Here is a 22,155-nt window from a genome sequence, read left to right as displayed (position 1 = left end):
TTCTTTTTTGAATGTAATGCTATTTTAATCTAATTAAATATCAGCTTCCAGCATAGGAAAAGGATAAAAATAAAAGGAAAGGACAGATAAAAATATAGTAGATCATCCAGATTCCCAGTTCAAGAGATAACACTCAGAATCATAATGGAAGCAAAGAGTAAATAAAATAGCTATTAGAGGCTTGCTCTATTGTTCACATAACATCTTAATGGAATTCACAAAACTAATGTACACTATGACATTCTTTCTTTGGTTTATTACCTTTTGAAAGAAACGACAGAACTACTTAAAATTAATTTCTCCTTTTAGTTCCAGGTCCACCAGAACATATCAAAGCATTGGCAATGACATCTGATAGCATCATGGTAGCATGGACAAAGCCAGCTGAGCCAAATGGAAATATAGTGAAATACAATGTATACATTAGCACTACCCAGCAACATGGAAACAAGGTAAATTTTGCTTACAGGAAGGAAAAGACCACACTTAAAATACTATCAGATAGAGATGAAAAGTGTGATAGGCCTACCAACAATACCGGTCCACAAGCTCACTGAACTTGAAAATCCATACTGTCCCATTAACCTTCCTTACCCCATGGTTCTCGTTAAGTTCACTGTATCTGTCTTTCATTGAACATTGTAATCATTAAAATTTGTGTAATTGGATGCTCAATAGGTACAACTTCAAGTAAGGGAGGGATGTCCAAAATGGGGCAGTCTTCAGGTCATCTTAGAATAAGCACTTCCATTTTTGTGCCGATCTATGGATCTACTTTCAGTCAGTCACATGACTTTTTCCTGTCTAATCATTCGAAAATTCAATTTCCTACATGTGTTTTTCTCTCTTTTCCAAACAGATGATCCTCAAGCTTGTGTGTGCATTTATTAGTAACCTACTACCATTTAGTACTTAGACATCTTTTTGTATTTTTCGTTGGATGTTTTGTCTGCATACAATCAAATAATGAAAAATAGTCCAACATCTTACATAAAATATGGAAGTAATTCAAGCAGAGGCCAACTTACGAAGTGTGGCAAAATTATTTCATGCAAGAAATATAAGATTAGATTGATGGTGTGCAGTGGCAGTTGGTAGATAGCATGTGGAGTGGTGTCAACACAATTTAAGGGTTGGAACAGTCATGCATTCAGCACATTAGTTTTTCACAGCCCTTACTGCTGTAAAGTTTGTGTCTTCAGTTCCATATCTTTTTTTCACATTTAATTGGTGGAGAATGAATCACAGTGAGTATGATCCAACTTGGAACTAAACTGCATCAACTTCCAAAAATTCTTTTTTTTTTTTTTTTCATTTCTTTACTTCCTCATGTCTTATCAACGCTAATGTGAAAGTGTGCCAGAAATATTCAATCTCAGAGGCACCTATCTCTGTCTATAGATTCTCTGAAAAGAGAATTACATCTGGAATGTCTTAATTGGTCCAGTGCAACTACCCACTGAAAAGAAGGTACAGAAAACATCAAAAAAAATTGTACTCTTCACAACCACATAAACATATGATATTTAAGTACAACATGGTACAACACTTCCAATTTCCCTAACATTTGCTTGCTTGTCATATGTAATTTAGATTTAAATTAAGTGTAGTACAGTCAAGTTCCTTCAACTTCAGTTTGTCTCTGCATACTAAGTTAGAAAAACAAAAATAAGATAAAATAAACACTGTATATTTAATAGCCCATTCATGTGTTCATAAAATTTTACTTGTGCTCTTCATACAGAAAAGTAAACATTCTAGTTACTACAGAAAATAAAACACACATACTGCAGAAAAAACTACAAAACATAGACATGATACTGCCTCAGTATGCTTTGACACAATAACAAGCAACATTAACCTTGATTGCTAAAGCACTTAAACAATAAAACACTGAGCATTTCACTGACAGACATAACGGCAATGTAGTCAGGAACAACTTTAAATTTGACACCAACAGAGACATTTCAGCAGAGTTTGGCTGACAGATTACTTCTAATAAGAGAAGAAAAAATTTTTGTCACTGAGAATGCACAACATGCGTGAAAGTGCCTGGAAGTGATGCTCCTGAACTGAACTGAACTAAATGAAAACCATTCACATTTCAGTCAAAATACTCTTCTTCCCGTCCTGGTGAAATTATTACTTTATATGCTATCATGGCATCACTTTAAACCCACTCCTACTACATCAAACCTATACTGAGAAGATAATTTGGCTATACTCTACTGTCAAAGAATATGACGAACTCAAGAAAATATGGATAAATTAATCTTTTTTTCAACTGTTAGACAAACACTAAGTTTAAACTATTAATGTCAGTTTAGTGTCAATTTATCACACAGGGCAGCTGCAATAGACCCAGAAAAAAATTTTTGAAACTTGCTAAAACCATGTGGAGGGTGAGCATGTTTTACTCGTCTTTTGTCCCGTACTGTAACAGCAATTCAGGTGAATGTCAATAGTATGTTTCATTGACAAACCCGATAATAAAATGAACCTGCAAAAATTTTGTCTCCAACAAAATAATATATGTGACAAAATATTAATAAAAAATATGTTCTAAAGATTTAAATTACCAGTATATCTGGTATGCAATACATTATATACAGATTGGAAGTCTCTTATAAATTATGGCAACAGTGGGTACATTAGCATCTGGCTTGTACACAGTGACAGCACTCACATAGATTCATCACTTATTGTTCACCGAAGGTTTAAATTTGAAGACAACAAATACGGACAATAACAATACACACAGTACTATCAACAGAAACACACAAAATAGTTCACAGAACATTGAGACCTTTTTTAAGTAGGAAAGAGGGACAAGTTAGAGACAGGGGAGGAGGGGCAGATCACAAAATACATCTAAGAAAAACTATCCTATTATGAAGAAGAAGGGAGGCAAGATGAAGGGAAAGGCATCAGAACTAGTAGGAGGCCAATGAAGAACATTATTAAGCATTTTACATAAGACACTCTCACCGTGGGGTTCCTGCAGCTGTCACCACATCCCACATATATGAAGTCTGTTCAAAAAATTCCAGAACATTTTAATTTCACATGAATGATGTGTTGGAGCGAAATGCAGTTGGCACTCCTACACATGGCTGTGTTTAATGTGTAACTGCTGGATGTTGCATTGGTGTATGTCTATTATTTATTGTTCAGTGTTGTACTGAGTAGAACATCATGACACACAGTTTACGAATTTCATGATGGCAGCACTAGAGGAGCAACACGTTTGCATTAAATTTTGCTGTAACTCATGAAAACATTTACAGAGACACAACAAATGGTGCAGGAAGCCTATGGTGATGAGTGATTAAGCCTTACGGTGTTACAAATGGTTCACACAGTTTAAAAATGGCCAGACAAGTTAAAGATGACCCTCATTCAGGACACCCTTCGACATCTAGCAATGATGCTCTTATCAGGAACATCAACAAATTGTGGGTGCCAATCAAAGACTGAATGTCAGAGGGACTGCAGAAGAATGTAACATTTCAGCTGGATCCTGACACAGTGTCTTGGAATGCATCATGTTGCCACCAAGTTGGTCCCACGGCTCATGAGTCAAGACCAAAATGACCTTCACCTCACAATCAGTGAAGAGCTTTCAGATCACGTAAATGAGAAAAAGATGTTACTTGAGAGAATCATAACTGGGGATGAGCTGTGGGTCTATGGTTGTATTGTTGAGACCAAGGGTCCATCTTCACAATGGGTCAGGAAAGGTTTCCCAAGACCCAAAAAAGCTTGCCAGGTCAGGTCAAATGTCAAAACCATGCTGATAGTTTTCCTTGATGTTGAAGGATTCATCATGAATTCATGCCACAGGGAAAAATTGTTAATCAATGGTGTTGCAACTCCTGCAAGAAAATATGAGAAGAAAACATCCTGAAATGTGGTGAGGCAATTCATGGCTTTTTCTTCACAGCAACACAACCTCACATTCATCCCTGTTGGTGCATGACTACAGCACAAAACTAAATCACTGTGCTGCCTCATCCTCCATACTCTTCAGCCCCTGTCAACTTTTTTTTATTTCCAAAGCTGAAAATCCCATTGAAAGGATGAAGATTAGCAATCATAGACAAGATGAAAGAAAATTCACAGATGCTGCTTTGCGTGGTCCAGCAGTGTGCATACAAAGACTGCTTCCAGAAGTGGGAACGCCATTGGAAACAGCATATCAATTGTGGAGGAGGGTATTTTAAAGGAGACCATGCACCTAAGTAAAAGTGTAAAAATTTTGTGGAGGTAGTTCCAGAATTTTTTTAACCAACTTCGTATGTCACCAAGAGCTTCTATCAAGGCTTCCTTGTCTTCTCCTATTTTTCTTTTTCTCATGGCCTCCAATATCCCAACTAACCAGCCAACCTTCAGTCTTCCTCTCCTCCATCTCCCCTGAGGATGATCCATTAAGATCTTCTTTGGCCATCTGTCATCTATCATTCACATTGTATGTCCACACCAGGCAAGCTTCCATTCTTCTATTCTATCTATGATGCTCCCCAGAATATGGGCCACTTCCCTGCATTTTTTACATGGTCTCACTTAAATATTCTACATGATCTTCTGAGATACCATAGTCCATTTCTACAACTCTCAGTTTATGTTTGTCCAGTTTTATATTATATTTTTCATCATTTACTTATTAATCTGGAAATCACTGGTAATCAATTTAAATTCTCTGGATTCATAAGTAAATGATACAAAAAGGGATAAAATTCAAGGTCTCCAGATTAATAAGTAAATGACAAAAACAAAAGAAGATAAAAGTCTAACAAACATAAATATGACATGTGTTCAAAACAATAATTGTAATTTTGTATGTTGTATTAGTCTGATTCACATGATATTTACCTTTTTGTGTTGGTAAACACAACTGAAGACTATCTGTACAGTGTTAGCCTGTATTCAGCAGTCATAGTGTATTATAGTAGTATCAGAAGTAGTTTATTTGGTATAAAGATGGATTAGAAAATTTGGTGTTATATTTTTCTATAATGAGGAAATATAGTTCAGAAAAGTTTTAGAATAATGAAAATGATAGACTGCTGCTCACCATATACAGGAGATGTTGAGTAACAGACAGGCACAGTGGAAAGACTGCTAAACATGTGGGCTTTCAGTCAAAAGGTTGTCTTCTAATGTAAAAAACACACATTCACACAAGCACAATCCACACACTCATGACCATTGTCTCCAGTTACTGAGGCCAGGCTGTGAGTAACTGCACCTGATGGAAAAAGCAATTGAGGTGATGGGGGTAAGGAGGAGCTGGGCCTGGGAGGGGGAGGGATAGTACATTATAGGTGAGGGAGGGTGCAGTGCTGCTAGTGTGAGCAGCAATAACACTGTGAGGACAGAGTAAGGCTACTAGGTGCAGTTGGAAGGTTTGAGGGATGGAAGGGGGGTAGGGACTGGGGGAAGAAGCAGAAACATAGAGAGGGAAGAGAGAGAGAGAGAGAGAGAGAGAGAGAGAGAGAGAGAGAGAGAGAGAGAGAGAGAGACTAGTTGGTACGTTGGTGGAATAGAAGGCTGTGTCATTCTGGAGTGGGAGTGAGGAAGGGAATACATGGGTGAAAATGGCAGTGTTGATTGGTTGGCTGGTTAGTTGTGTGTTCCATGGATCATTTTGCACAGCAGATCACAATGATGTGGAACAAGCCATTTAACATTTACTCACAAATTAATTTGTGCATTTGATTACATCCACTACCTTTTACACATTACAGTAATAGAAATTATTCTACAGAATAGGAGTTGTCAAGGAGAAACTTTCTCAGTTTGTTTTCAAATTTTACTTTGTTGTCTGTCAGACATTTTATATCACTGGGTAAGTGATCAAAACTTTTTGTTGCAGCATTGCGCACCTCTTTTTGTGCTAAACACAACCTTAATGTGGAGTTATGAATGTCATTTTCCCTTCTGGGGAGTTGGGTTGGTTGTTTTCGGGAGGAGACCAAACAGTGAGGTTATTGGTCTCATCGGATTAGGGAAGGATGGGGAAGAAAGTTGGCCATGCCCTTTCAAAGGAACCATCCCGGTATTTGCTTGGAACGATTTAGGGAAATCACGGGAAACCTAAATCAGGATGGCCGGACACAGGATTGAACCATCATCCTTCCCTTCTGGTATTGTAATTACATACGTCATTGTTCCTTTTGAGCTGCAGTGGATTATTTACAACAAACTTCACGAGGAAATAAATATACTGTGAAGCCGTAGTCAGAAAGCACAACTCCTTAAATAGACGCCTACAAGATTGTCTTGTGTGGGCGCCACATATTTTTCTTACAGCATGTTTTTGCAAAATGAAGACTTTCTTTCTTAAAGATGAGTTACCCCAAAACATTATTCCACAAATCTTTATTGAATGAAGGCATGCAAAATATGGCAGCTTACTGATTTGTCTCTCTCCAAGTTTATCAATGATTCTAAGTGCAAATATGGTTGAACTAAGCGATTTTAGGAGTTCCAAAATTTGCTTTTTCCTATTTAAATTCTCATCAATATGGGCACCTAATAATTTTGAAGTTTCCATCCTATTTATTATTTCTTCAGCATGTGATTCACTTATTGGTGTGTCTGTCTTCTTGGATACTGAGGTGACTAATAATAATACAGTTATTAGAACACCTTGGATAAGTAATACTTTCTTAATTACAACAAAATTTATCTTTGCTCACCAGGCTCAGCTGTAGCCAGTAGTCTACATGTGCAAACTTGTGGCTCAGAACACAGTAAAAGAGCCACAATTCCTGAGTGGCAAACAAATTCAAGTTCAGAAAGGCTTTACTGTGGCTTCACTACAGTCACTATAAAACACAAATTCATAGACACTTGTTCACACAGTTCTGATAATATTGGCACAGCTCACAGGAGATGGAAATCTCTTCATTTCTCGATTGTTGACATGGACTGTGTCACTGCGAGTAGGCAACAAAACAACACTACTCCGACAGGAACATCCTGGAAGTGGACTGGATCTGACCTTGAACAGAGCTGCCCTCCTGGCCTCTGGTGATGTTATTTCAGGGCAAGGGGACAACAATGTGCCATGGATCTTCAGGAGGCACTGCTTCTTCCTGACATCTCATTGGTGCCTCATGATACCCGTGCAGTATCTCTGCTGCTATCGATACTTCTTGCACTGCTCTTGGTACTCATGACAACACAATTATCATGGTGAGGTACCCTAGATGTGCAAATCTGAATACAATGTGTCTTTTTAAAGTTGAGGGTGAGGCCATCCACAGAAAATCAGTCAATGATACTTTTAAGAACTTTGTTTACCATTTCTTCTGTTTGTGTATGTATGCTTGGATTTATTTGAATACTAGTCATCTGCAAAAAGTACTAATTCTTCTTGTTGTGTACTACATGGAAGATCCATTAAATATGTGAGACACTATAGTGGACCTAAGATTGAGCCTTGGGAACCCCATATGTGATTTCTCCTCAGTCAGAATAATGTCCCCAGACTAAGCTGATTGAATTACTAAGTAAAAGTTTTTCCATTCTTTTGGTTGAGTACAGCATTATCCATTGGTTGCCTATGCCACCAACCCCATAAACCTTCAATTTATCTAGGTGAATACTGTGATTTACACTGTCAAATGCCTTACATAGGTCACAGAAAATACCAAACAGTGCTATTTTAGTACGTAATGCTTGTAAAATCTGGTGAGTGAACAAGTAAATGGCACCCTCAGTAGAGCAATGCCTCTGAAATGCAAACTGTGATTTGCTGAGGATATTATTGTTGCTAAGACGAGATATTATTTTAGAATACAAATATTTAATACTCTATTCGAAACACCATCAGAACTAGATGAGCTTTTATTTTTGAGAGAATATATAATTTTCTTGATATCAGAAGCAATAGTTTGTGATACATTCATATGACTAAATGTTATGCATCTTATTTTATCAACACACCACTGTGGTTTTTTTCTTGAACTGTTTGTCCTTATGCTTTTTGCTATATTTAAGAAATGATTTCTAAATGCATTTGCTACCTGCAACACATCATTTATAGTCCTTACATTCAGTTCTATAGTGATGTTATCTTGTTCTGCGGCTGGTTGTCCTGCCTCTCATTTAACAACATTTCATGTAGCCTTCAGTCTGTTGTTGGAATTACTGATTTATGACATTATGTGCATGTTCCTTGATCTCTGTAATAACCTTTCTTAGTAATTTTGAATAGTTTTTGTAGTGTGCACCTGCTGCAGAATCCCTTTTGTTCTTACTAAAAAGGGAATTTCCCTTTTCTTTTCACAAGATACTTTAGTCCCTCTAGTGATCCATGGTATTTTACATGACTGTTTAGTGTCCATTCTGATTAGCTATTTTCAAATAATATCATGAATTTACCATCAGATAGATTAAATTTTATGTTAGCATATGTTTCATTATAAATTTCATCCCTGGTCATCTCCTATAAACTGTTCTTAAAAACGTTTGTATTGGAGTCATTAATTGTTCTAACTGATTTACACTGGTGAGCATCCATACTGTAAGGCACTATGCTATTTATCCTAACAAGCTGTGCATCATGATTAGAGAGAGCATTGTGCTTCGCCAAAGAATACATGATCAATTACGGTCCTACCATTTTTATCCACCCATGCAGGAAAGCTAATTATAGAGATCAAATTGTAGGATCCAAATAAGGTTTCCAGATAGTTTTTCCTAGCAGAGTCCTTTAGAAAATCTACACTGAAGTCACCATGGACTATTAACTCCTTGCTGTTGTCTGGCAGATAGTACACTAAGGAATCAAATATTCATGCACCTGTGGTCTAGGGGTAGTGTCTTTGACTAGTAATCAAAACAACCTCAGTACTGGGTTTGGAACCTGCCACCAGATAAATTTTGATTAATAATCAACATTGGTGGCCAAAGACTTCTGTATAAGAAGTCACCCTCATTGTGTAATGGCCTTGTCAAAGAGGGTAGAGGAGTTGGCAGAGGTTCAGGCCTAGAGGTGGAAGAATCAGCAATGATCAACAGCATGGGAACACAGAAAGCAATAGAAATCAGTGCATTAAAGACACATAACATGTATCCATGGGCATGTGACCTGTAATTGACAAAGTGTTATGATGATCTCTCCATTGGTAAAAGATTCCAGAATAGTTTCCCATTCAGATCTCTGGAAGGGGACTGGCAAAGGGGAGGTGACCATGAGAAAAAGGTTGACTAACCAATGAAAGGATAACATTCTGCAAGTCCAGGCATGGAATTTCAGAAGCTTGAACATGCTAGGGAAGCTGAAAATCTGAAAATGGAAGTCCAAAGGCTCAGTCTAGATATAATAGGGGGCAGTAAATTGAAATGGAAAGAAGGCAACGATTTCTGGTTAGATGAGTTTGAGGCAATATCAAGAGCAGCAGAAAATGGTACAATGGGAGTAGGTTTTATTATGAATAGGAAGGTAGGGCAAAGAGACCATTACTTGAATAGTTCAGTGACATTCTTATCACAATTGACAACAAACCAACCCCGATAACAATAATTCATGTGTATTTGCCAACATCGCAAGTTGATAATGAAGAGATAGAGAAAGTATATGATGATATTGAAAGGGTAATGCAGCATGTAAAGAGAGATGGAAATCTAATAGTCATGGGGGACTGGAATGCAGCTGTAGAGGAAGGAATGGAAGAAAAGGCTACAGGAGAATATGGACTTGGGAGAAGAAATGAGAAAGGAGAAAGACTAATAGAGTTCTGTAATAAATTTCAGCTAGTATTAGCAAATCCTCTGTTCAAGAATCACAAAAGAAGGAGGTATACTTGGAAAAGGCCAGCTGATACAGGAAGATTTCGGTTAGATTACATCATGGTCAGACGGAGATTCCAAAATCAGATACTGGATTGTAAGGCATACCCAGGAGCAGATACAGACTCAGATCACAAGGTAGCAGTGATGAAGAATAGGCTGGAGTTTAAGAGATTAGTCAGGAAGAATCAATACACAAAGAAGTGGGATACGGAACTGCTAAGGAGTGACGAGATACACTAGAAGTTCTCTAAAGCTATAGACACAGCAATGAGGAATAGCTCAGTAGGCAGAATGGTTGAAGAGGAATAGACATCTCTAAAAAGAGCAACCACAGAAGTTGGAAAGAGATACATAGATACAAAGAAGGTAACTGCAAAGAAATCATGGGTAACAGAAGAAATACTTCAGTTGATCAATGAAAGAAGGAAGTGCAAAAATGTTCAGGGAAATTGAGGAATACAGACATACAAGTGACTGAGGAATGAAATAAATAGGAATTGCACAGAAGCAAAGACAAAATGGCTGCATAAAAAATATGAAGAAATCAAAAAATAAATGATTGCCAGAAGGACTGACTCAGCCCATAGCAATGTGAAAATAACCTTCAGTGAAATTAAAAACAAGGGTGATAACATTAATAGTGCAATGGAAACTCCTCAGTTAAATGCAGAGGAGAGAGCAGAGAGGTGGAAAGAGTACACTGAAGGCCTCTATGAAGGAAAAGATAGAAGAGGAAACAGGAGTCGATTTAGAAGAGATAGCAGATCCAGTACTAGAATGAAAACTTAAGAGAGATTTGGAGGTCTTAAGATCAAGTAAGGTAGAGGGGATAGATAACATTCCATCGAAATTTCCGAAATCATTGGGGGAAGTGGCAACAAAATGACTATTCACATTGGTGTGTAGAGTGTTTTAATCTGGCGACATACTCTCTGACTTTCAGAAAAATATCATCCATACAATTCTGAAGACTGCAAGAGCTGACAAGTGGGAGAATTATCACACAATCAGCTTAACAGCTCATGCATCCAACTTGCTGACAAGAGTAATATACAGAAGAATGAAAAAGAAAACTAAAGATGTGTTACATTATAATCAGCCTGGTCTCAGGAAAGGTAAAGGCACCAGAGGGGCAATTCTGATGTTGCAGCTGATAAAACTGGCCAACAAAAAAAAATTTGAATGTTCCCTGCACTTCATGAGTCAATTCTCACAAATTTTGAGTCAAGAAAAATGAATATGACAATGAAAAATTTTCCTCAGTTCTAATTTCTGTGATACCACTAGGTGGAAGTATTTCATGTTAACAGATTAAGAAAAGAGATACATTTTAATTATGTATGCTAATAACACTGAATGCGTATTTGAATTTTTTTAAATGGTAGTTACATTTTGAGAGTTCTCAATTGCTGGAAGAATACCTCACAGATGGTTGGGTCTGGAGAGTGGCTGCATGAGATTGTCATCTTTGAGCTTGCCTCTTGTAACAGAGTTCAAGAGCATCCCTACACAAAGACCAACAGTAATTTGTAAGCATTGCTTCATTTCATTGGCCCTCATATCTTTGTTCCATAACAGAAATGTCCTAATTGAATCTTTCTCCATGTTCATTGCTGACAGCTCCACAACTATAAGGGAAAAAGCCTAGATGGGAGTGGAGAAAATGGATTTTATGGGGCATGTTGCATCCACTGTTCTGGTATTTTTGCAGGGGCACTGTCACCAGCTGAGTATAGTTATCATCTCTTTTGCTGCCTAAAAATCCATGAACAGTCAAATGCAAGATCCTTTACAAGTTCTCAAGTCTGTTGCCCAATAACTTTTGCTTCACTTAATTTTGCAAATTTCTCTTTTGTGTACTTAAAGCCCCATCCTTCTTGGTTCATACCTTTGACAAAATTTTTCATCAAACACAACCTGATATGCAGCAGAAGAAGAACATCTTTTGGGTCCAGGAGAGGCTTGGTAATGACATTTTTCTCACTAGGATTAAGATTTCTTGCTGGTCAGTCTGCTTTGATATAAAGCAATTTCCTATCCCTACTATCCCACATACATAAGAAGAAGCAATGTTTTGTGTACCCCAGTTGCATTCCTAAGAGTATGGCAATGACATTTATATCACACAGATATTTATGTTCATGATATTTGATTGAATCCAAGAGGTCTGTCATATTTGCAAATGTCTCCTTCATGTTAACTGCATGACCAACAGGAGTAGAAGGAAGGCAGTTGCCATTGAGTGGTAACACAGATTTCAAACTAAGCTAATGGAATCAATGAATAGCCTCCATTCAGTTGGATCATTGTTCAGATTCAAAGATTTCACTAAGCCATTAATGTCACACCAAACTACAAGATTGTTTTTGTTCTCCAAAAAAAGGAAACAGTTCCATGTAACATATTCTGTACTAAGACTATGACAGCAGTTTCGAGAAGAGTCCATTGCTGCAGTCAAGACCCAAGAATTTCTGCCTTATCCTTTGACTGGTCAAGATCTCTAATGAGATCACACAATTCTGCTTGACTCAGTCTGTATGGTTTATCACCTTTTCCCCCAAAATCAGGGTCATGGGATGTGGAAGGCTTGTTTGGTTCTTCTTCTTCTTGTTCCAGACTTTCTCTATTTTCTGTTTCAAACACATAATTTTTGGGAACTGGTAAGCTAACTGAATGTGGAATTATTCAACTAACAGATCAAAGATTCAGGTACTGAACTGTTCTTCTTATCTTAATAGACAATCCTGCCTTTATAGGTGGAGATGAAGAGAAATAAGAAGTCATCTGTTTGATTTGTAGATTCCTGGCAATCCATAGCCACAGCAAAAGCCATAGATCGTTTCTTATTTTTCAGCCATTCTTGCAGCATAACTGAACGTGCATTGCAACATGTGTGTGGAGCCCAAGACTTATCCTGGTCCCCTACTTTCATACCAAAATAACGCTGATAGGCAGTCTTCACAAGAGGTGTCAGATTGTGTTTCTGTGAAGAAAATGTTGTTTCATCACAAATGTAACAAAAATTATTCATATTATTTACACATTTTCACGGCATTGTTACAAATTTTGCACTACAAAAGCACTCTCAAACCAGAAATTCTGTTTTAATCACAACACAAACTATATGCAACTCAGTCACAGCAACAGTATCTATGTTTGCGACTTACAAACAGCTTAAGAGCATTTGTGTTTTATCATTGGACAGGTGCGCCAATTCTGAAAACAAAATTTCCCCCAAACTGAAAATTATGACTATAAAAATGAAATGTCACTTTATCTCCAGAGCAAGAGCTAATATTTATTTTTATGGAGATTTTTTGATTCAGCAGATGGAAATAAATAAGGATTAATTATTTTTGAGCCCATAACATTTGCATTGTTGCTCAATGTAATGGAAGCAAAACCACAGAAAAATCAAGACACATCCATATGATTTGTTGACCTGGAAAAAAATTCAACAATGTAAAATGATGTAGGACATTCAAAATTCTGAGAAAAATAGGATTAAGCTGTAAGGAGAGATGGGTAGTACACAATGTGACAAGAGCCAAGGGAAATAATAAGAATGGACAACCGAGAGCAAGATGCTCAGATTAACAAGGGTGCAAGACAGGGATGTAGACTTTCACCCCTACTGTTCAATCTGTACATGGAAGAAGCAATGATGGAAATCAAAGAAAAGTTCAGGACTGGAATTAAAATTCAAAGTGAAAGGATATCAGTGATACAATGTGCTGATGATGCTGCTAACCTGAGTGAAAGTGAAGAACAATTACATGATCCACTGAATAGAAAGCACAGTCTAATGAGTACAGAATATGGATTGAGACTAAAGCAAAGAAAGATGGAAGTAATGAGAAGTAGTAGAAATACCATACTATACTGTCGTGTGACTAGGGCGGGTAGACCGTTCATCGGGTCCAAGCCTTTCAATTTGATGCCACTTTGGTGGCTTGTGCATCGATGGGGATGAAATGATGATGATTAGGACAACACAACACACAGTCCTTGAGCAGATCTCCGACCCAGCCAGGAATCGAACCCGGGCCCTTAGGATTGACATTCTGTCATGCTGACCACTCAGCTACTGGGGGCAGGCGGTAGTAGAAATGAGAATAGCAAGAAACTTAACATCAGGATTGATAGTCATGAAGTAGATGAAGTTAAGGAATTCTACTACGTAGGCAGCAAAATAACCACTGACGAACAGAGAAAGGAGGACATCAAAACAGAGTAGCACTGACAAAATGGGGATTCCTGGCCAAGAGAAATACACAAGTATCAAACATAAGTCTTAATTTGAGGTAGAAATTTCTGAGAATGTATGTTTGGAACACAGCATTGTATGTCAGTGAAAGACGGACTGTGAGAAAACAGGAGATGAAGAGAATCAAAGTATTTGAGATGTGATGCAACAGACAAATGTTGAAAATTAGGTGGACTGATAAGGTAATGAATGAGCAGGTTCTGTGCAGAGTCGGCAAGGAAACAAATATGTGGAAAACATTGGTGAGGAAAAGGGACAGGATAGTAGGACATCTATTAAGATGTCAGGGAATGACTTCCCTGTTACTAGAGGGAGCTGTAGAGGGTAAAAACTGTAGAGAAAGACAGAGATTGGAATACATCCAGCAAATTTGCAGGTGTGTGGATTTGTGGGTTGACTGCATTTCACATGACTCTTGCATACTGCCTTTTATGTAAGTCACCAGGAATCAGTGGATCACTTTTTATAATATTACATCTATGTCATTATTTTAGGGATCAAGTTTTATTGTACATCTAGAAAATGGCATATTTCCACACTGATAATTGAGTACTGCTTTGCAGCACTATAAAAAGCTGTTATGGGCGAGTATTATAAGGAGTATTATAAGGATATGTTAAACACTTAGCCAAGTAAACACTCGTTTCCCTCTCCTGGTAATGCTTTTGGCAAATCAAAGAGTGCATTGCTCATACAGTGGTGCCACTTTGTAACAGTATTTGCCATTATTTTGAGAAGTGTTAACATTGGTTCTTGTATAAGACATATTGTCTTTTAAATATGCTGTATAGTTAGTTAATGTTATCCTTTGTGCAAAATGTCAGCTGTATCATGTATCTTTATATGTTCTCATATCCTGTAATACAACAACTGGTTTATAACACCAGTTATGCATTGTGTTTCACAATTGATATTACATATATATCTAGAAGTTGAAGACAGGACTCAGTAAATCAAATTTTACACAGGGATTCATGCCAAGAAACAGTTTGTTTCCATATTACAAGGAAAACAAGACGTCCAGATTTCACTCCTATGTGTTATGATATTACAGCAGCTGTTCAATACAATGACCATCAAGTTTGATGCACACAGTGTACCTGTGCATTAAGTTCGCATAAACACTGTTCAACATGTGTGGCATATTGCTAATCACTTCTGTCATAGCCATGATCTTGCAATCACATATTCCTCTGACTGAACAGGTGTCTCGTAAACAAGATTCTTCATGTAGCCTCACAAGAAAAAGTCCAAAGGGGTTAAATCTGGGGATCTTAGAGGCCAAGCATGTGGACCAACTTGACTGAACCACTTGTCCCCATAAATTATGTTCAGATGGTTTCAAACATAAACTGCAAAATGTACTGCCATGCCGTCTTGCTGGAACCACAATTTCTGCCAAATGTTCAATGGCACATCTTAAAACAGCCCCATCAGCACTTGTTGCAGGAATATCAAGTACCTGGCACCTGTTAGGTGGGGATGTACAAGCCAATCACGTGACCATCACAGACACCTGCCCAGATATGATGCTGAAGGTGTCCTTAAATCTTCATGAACTTGTAGCTTTGGGGGTTTCTTGATCCCAAATGTGGCTATTTAGAGCATTCAGAGCACTTTCCCTGTTGAAATGTGCTTTGTCGGTGAACAAAATTTGCCTTGGAAACTAAGGAAAATCCACGCAGTGGTGTAAAAACCAAGTACGGAAATTGACACGCGGCACAAAATCTGCTGGAAGCCTGGTGTGTACCTTCTGAGGGTGATATGGGTGGAGTTACTGTTGATGCATAGCATGCTAGACACACGAGTGAGACACATGCAAATCACTTGCAGTGGCTCGAGTTCTCGTCCCATGGGTTCTCTTCAAATTGATGAAGCACTTCATCTTCCAATATGACAGTACACCACCTTCTTGGAGCACCACTATTTGCTCTACTGCTTGTGAATTGCTCACTTTCCTGTTGTTCTGTACTGCCAAACACGAGATGCAATGGCATCACATGATTTGGAAAGTACTCATGGTACAGATGTTGAGCTTCTCTTCCATTATAGCGAGCTTCACCACAAACTAATAATATATCAGTGCGCTCAGCAAATTTGAACTCAGGCATCCTGTCACTGCAGTGTTAGTCACTGTAATATCAACAGATGTATCAGCAGGAAGCATGAAAAAAAAAAGGCAGATGGAAACAGAGGACATCACATGACATGGTGTCATCATACTATTCATGAATGTGAATAGCTTACCATAAGAAGCAAACTGCATAAGAAACATCTAGTGCATAATTGAGTAGCTCTTGTTTTCCTTTCTGGACATGGGTTGCTATGTAAAACTTGATCTACTAAGTTCCCTCTACAATCTCTAGAAGTGTGTATCATGAATTGTGAAACACCCTGTATATTATTTCAATGATGACATGTCATTTAGGCATGCCAGAAATTTTGTAAATGTAAGTAATGTTCTCATATTTGTTATTTCTTCCCCCCCCCCTCCTTCCCCCCTGCCCCACCCCCACATTAAGCCTTCCACTGTGTGATCTGTATGCTTTGTTAATTTTCAGTTCAACTTGCACTTCAGAATGGCTATGAAGTCAGAACCATGATTGTATGAAATAAATGATAGAATTTAGTCACATGGTGGAAATTTGTCAAAAAAAAAAAAGAAAGAAAGAAAGAAAAAGAAAGAAAGAAAAGAAAAGAAAAAAAAGAGAACCCACAAATGTGATCCTCCTCCTCTAAAAACAATCTTTGTAAGTATTCCAGGAATTCCCGACTTTCTGTATGAATCCCCCCCCCCCCCCCCAAAAAAAAAAAAAATACTTCTTGAAAAACAGCTTTGAAATCTCAAACCCCACTCCAACTCATAAGCTATCAGATAACGGTTAAAAGATTGCTCTATCATGAGCCTCACTACAGACTAAAGCTCTACTAATGTGGTATCTGATTAAAAAAAGTGTATGCGGAAGAGAGATTGCATCAGCTCTTGGTCACGTCACTGTTCAGGAAATCATTCTTTCCATCCAGACTGAGCTTAAAAAATCCTTTAAAACATATGCCCCTCACAAAGTTTCTCAGCTACCCCACAGAAATCTTCCCATCCCTTATCTGTATGTCCCTACCTTCTACCTGCTACTTAAAAATGCATGATGAGAGCAATTCCCTGGCAGTATTCAACAGATTGTGTGCTGATATGAAACTTCCTGGCAGATTAAAATTATGTGCCAGTCTCAGACTTGAACTTGGGACCTTTGCCTTTGGCAGGAAAGCGCTCTACCATTTGAGCTACCCAAGCACGAAGGTTCGAGACAAGGTACTGGTGGAATTAAAGCTGTGTGGACAGGTTGCGAGTCGTGCTTCAGTAGCTCATATGGCAGAGCACTTCCCCATGAAAGGCAAAGATCCTGAGTTCGAGTCTCATTCAAGCATGCAGTTTTAATTTGCCAGGAAGTTTCATATCGGTGCACACTCTGCTGCAGAGTGAAAATTTCATTCTGCATATGTTTTCTTAAACTGCAGTCGCAGAGAAAACTGGGGAGTTCGGTGCAGGGGTCTGTTATAAAGAATCATTTGTGTACCTGTTTCATTCATATTCAGGTTATATTGACATACAAATAATGGTTCATTTATTAGGAACATTAGATACATTTTTATGCTATTAAAATTGTATGAAATTTTCTTTTAATTATAGGAAACACAGAAGGAAACTGTGTTTGGAGACAGGGAACTAATATATGAAGTAAGAAGACTGAAAGAATTTCAGAGATATGATTTCTGGGTTACAGCATCGACAACAGTTGGAGAAGGACAGCCAAGTCCAAAAGTCTCACAGGCTCCTATATCTCGTGGTAAGAAAAATCTTTTTTTAAAACTTTTGTACACAAATTATCTTATACAGAGAATGAGAGAAATTACGAAATTTGCAGCAAACCATACATTTTGATCTAATAAATCCAAGCAGCACTACTACCTATCCTTATTGTCCTGCAGATTCAATACTTCATTATCATGCCATTTCAGATTGACATAGCATCTCTAATAAAGAGTGATAAATGTATCTACAGATAGGATTGGAGGAATATTAACTGTACCCATAGCAGTGATTAAGCTAAGTGTGTTTCCATGGCGATGACACTTGATAATAACTTGAGGGAGCATTGCCAGCATTGGTTGAGTGTAACAGTCATGGACCAAGGTTCTCAATCAAGTGTTTAAGGTGGAAGACCACTTAGCTACTATATGTTTGTGCGTACTTCTGAACATCCGTTGGGAGGAACATTGCAATTATCAGACAACAGCAACATTAATATCACAATCTGAATCTATGAAAAGTTGCTCTTCCAGCCTCTATATGAAAAACAGTAAGGAGGTGAATGAATATTGATGCAAAACAGTTGATACGATTGAACCTCTGGGTCTCACTTCGCACCAAACTTGAATAGGGATTGTTTGGTCCTGAAAGTTTTCAGCTTCCATTGTACAGCTCCTTGTCAGACAAAACTGGAACATCTGCATCTACATCCATACTCTGCAAACCACTGTGAAGTGCATTGCAGAGGATACTTCCCATTGTACCAGTTATTAGAGCTTCTTCTCATTCCATTCACATATGGAGTAGGGGAAGAATGACTGTTTAAATGCTCTTTGTGTGCTGTGATTAATCTAATTTTGTCCTCACAATCCCTCCAGGAGCAATACATAGTGTACTGCAGTATATTCTTGGAGTACTAATTTAAAGCCAGTTCTTGAACCTTTGTAAGTGAGCTTTCTTAAGATAATTTGCATCTATCTTCAAGTGTCTGCCAATTCAGTTTCAACATCCCTGTGACACTATCCCATGTGGACCACTTCTGTTATCCTTCTTGTAGACAGATGTGATGTGCTTTCTTCCAGTTACTAAGTGCTGTTTTTTGTTCATGGAATCTATGGTACATTATAGTAAATGAGTCCCAAATTTGGTATAGAATTTGATAAGGATTCCATTGGGACGTGGAGTTTAGTTCAGATTCAATAGTTTCAGCTGTTTCTCAGTGCCATTGTTGCTAACTTAATATGACTTATCTTTGCAGTGATATGAGAATTATTTTGGTGAAATACCCCTGGGTTTTCATTTTCAAAGGAATATTTGAAAACTGAGCTCTGTGTTTCTGCTTCTACTTTTGCTTTGCTACCCTTGTTTTCAGTCACTGTCTAGTTCATAAGTGAGACTGAAGGTAAAATCTTCTGGGTTGTTACATAGTGTATACTTCCTCTATGAGGACAGCTTTAAACTTCCATCTTCATGGCTTCCCACCATCAAGAAAGTGAATACATAACTGCAGTGTACGACCAAAACAAACAACATATTTTCGATAAGCATTTCCCCTCTCCAGTCCCAGATCTACAATATTTCTGAACCAATACAAAAACTTGATAGCAGCACCCCCCCCCTCTTCCCCCTTTCCCCCCCCCTCCACCCCCCCCCCAAAAAAAAATTGAACGTTTGAGTTAGGAAGTAAAAAATTTAAAAAAATATATTTTTCGAAAATATGCTCATTCTGTAGCACATATCTTTTTGCAGAGTTTGATACATAAAACATATATGTTCGAGGAAGTGTAAGACATATTATTTGGTCTTATGAGGTGTGTTCAAAAAGTAAGGTGACTTTATATTTTTATGAAAAAATATTTATTTATTCATCAATATTCATGTTGTCCCCTTCAAAGTAATCCCCCCAGATACAATACAGTTCTGCCAACGCTTCTTCCAATCCTCAAAGCACTTCTCATAAGCACTTTTTGGTACAGCCTTAAGTACTTCCAGTGATGCAGTTTTTATTTCCCCAATCATTGAAAATCTTCATCCTTTCATAGGTCTCTTCAGTTTTGAGAAGAGAAAAGTTGCAGGGGGCCAGATCCATTGAATATGGTGGCTGAGGCATGATTGTTGTGTTGTTTTTGGCCAAAAAATCTCTCACAAGCAATTATGGATCAATACACATACTGTCGTGATGCAAAAGCCATGAATTGGTTTTCCACTATTCTGGATATTTTTTGCATTTTGCCTAGCTCACAAAAGGCATATAAAATCAAGGTAATACTCCTTATTCACCATACAACCTAGAGGCAAAAATTCATGATGCACTACGCCATGGTAATTGAAAAAACAGTGAGCAAAACTTTGCAGTTGATTGAAGTTGGCATGCTTTTCTCAGTCTTGGCTCTCCAGGATGCTTCCATTGGGATGATTTGGCTTTGGTTTCAAAGTCATAATTGTAAACCCAGATTTTGTCACCAGTTATGTCCCTTTTGAGCAAATCAGGGTCATCACTTGTGTCATTCAAGAGCTCCTGCACAATGCTCATGTGATGGTTCTTCTGGTCAAAATTGACAATTTTTGGAACAAACTTCACTGACACACATCTCACACGCAAAACATCCGAAAAAATTGCACAACATGAGCTGACTGATATGCCAACATCCTCAGCAACTTCTCTTGCAGTAATTCGATGATTTTCCAAAACAATTTTTTTCACAGCTTTGACGTTTTCATCAGTTGTTGATGTGCTGGGGCGTTCAGAGCGAGGTTTGTCATTGGCATCTTCTTGGCCATCTTGGAAGGACTTGTAAACATTTTTTTTTTTTACTTAGAGCAAATTCACTGTATGCCACTGTCAACATTTCAAGTGTTTTAGAGCACTTGATTCCATTTTTCACACAAAATTTGATTTAAATTCTTTGCTCCATTTTGTATAACAATCGAAAATCGGTGAGCACACTAAAACACATCTAACCTTTCTATCTGTCAAAAACAAATGAAGTATGCTGTACACCTGAAACAGTGATTATATGTTTGGGACATGTGTACCAACATAACGAAAAGAAGATCAATAATCAAATGTATGTTGCCCGTGCAATTTGACAAGTCACCTTACTTTTTGAACAGCCCTCATAAGTGTGCCAAAGTGCAGTGCCGTGCCTCTTTATAGAACATTCTTTTATTGTACATCACTGTATTTCACCCTGTGGTATTCAAATGTGTATGTTTTGTAATGGAAACCATCAAACCTATATTCAGAACCATGGAAATTAAAATGTCCTGTTGCGCCTCTCCCATTCCTAGTCAGTTGGTTTGATGTCCTACCCCCTTTAAAAAACTCACAATTATTACTGGGTGGGATTAATTGTAACTGTGAGAATAAGAATGCTTCAGAACATTTGTGCTCATTGTTGCCTATAAGCTAATAACATCCTCTTTTGTGTGAAATAAAATTAAATATAGGAAAAATAAAACCGGAAAAGACAAGAGACAAGTAAGAAAATACACATTTCTTCAATCCTTAGGTCCCAGCATCTTTTTCTGCCTGATCTTGCTACAGTTTTACATGGCATGTTTTCCTTTCTGCAAAAAAATCTATTATCTCGTCAAAGTTAGTCAAACATTCTGCTACATGAAAAATTAAACTGTTGTTGTCTAATACTTAAAAAGCTGTTAATACGAATAGTACCCCAAACTGGTGTGGTTTCTAGATTTGATTAAGTCAATTTTGTCACTGTCTGCTAAATTAAAAAAAAATAGGCCTTTCTAATATTGCAGCAATTGTACACACATCAAATAAGTGACACTGTTTTAGCACAAATGGTCATTTTTATCTACCGCATTTAAACAAATAACAGGACAGAATATATTTCACAGAGTACCAATATCAAATATCTATTAGGACTACTACAAACAAAAAGTTTTATGTTAGGAAATAGCTTCACAGTTCATTCATACACCAGTTTCTGAAGCCGGATGTCGAAAAGTAGTAGCACGAAATTTTTATAAAAATTCGGAATCATCATATTACTCCATATAATTTGTGTGATGTCCTCATTTCTTCTCCTTACTCATTCTAACAAACAATTTTGTCACCATTAATTCTGTAACTATTCATATCATTGACAAAACTTATTCTCCATATAACTTCACTAGCCCTACCAGAATCACCAGTTCAGTTATCCCGTATTTATGCTCTGGTTAGGTGTTATTATGCGTTCGTACAATGCATTTTCAGAGCTATTCTGAGAATAGAACTTAAGCGGCTTCTAACCAGGAACTGTGCAAG

General features: G+C 37.6%; 1 protein-coding gene across 1 annotated transcript in view; it reads left to right on the top strand.

Annotated features, from left to right (window-relative positions):
- Positions 1 to 22,155, top strand: part of LOC124799311 (Down syndrome cell adhesion molecule-like protein Dscam2) — a 250,854-nt gene that overhangs the window by 86,186 nt on the left and 142,513 nt on the right. The window contains exons 10-11 of the mRNA XM_047262898.1: positions 310 to 452; positions 17,760 to 17,916. Coding sequence (XP_047118854.1) covers positions 310 to 452; positions 17,760 to 17,916 — 300 coding nt within the window. The remainder of the gene's footprint in view (positions 1 to 309; positions 453 to 17,759; positions 17,917 to 22,155) is intronic.

The sequence above is a fragment of the Schistocerca piceifrons genome, chromosome 5 (genome assembly GCF_021461385.2).
Source record: "Schistocerca piceifrons isolate TAMUIC-IGC-003096 chromosome 5, iqSchPice1.1, whole genome shotgun sequence".
NCBI lineage: Eukaryota > Metazoa > Arthropoda > Insecta > Orthoptera > Acrididae > Schistocerca > Schistocerca piceifrons.
The sequence above is the reverse complement of the archived record's forward strand: the minus strand, read 5'-3'. Positions and strand labels throughout refer to the sequence as shown.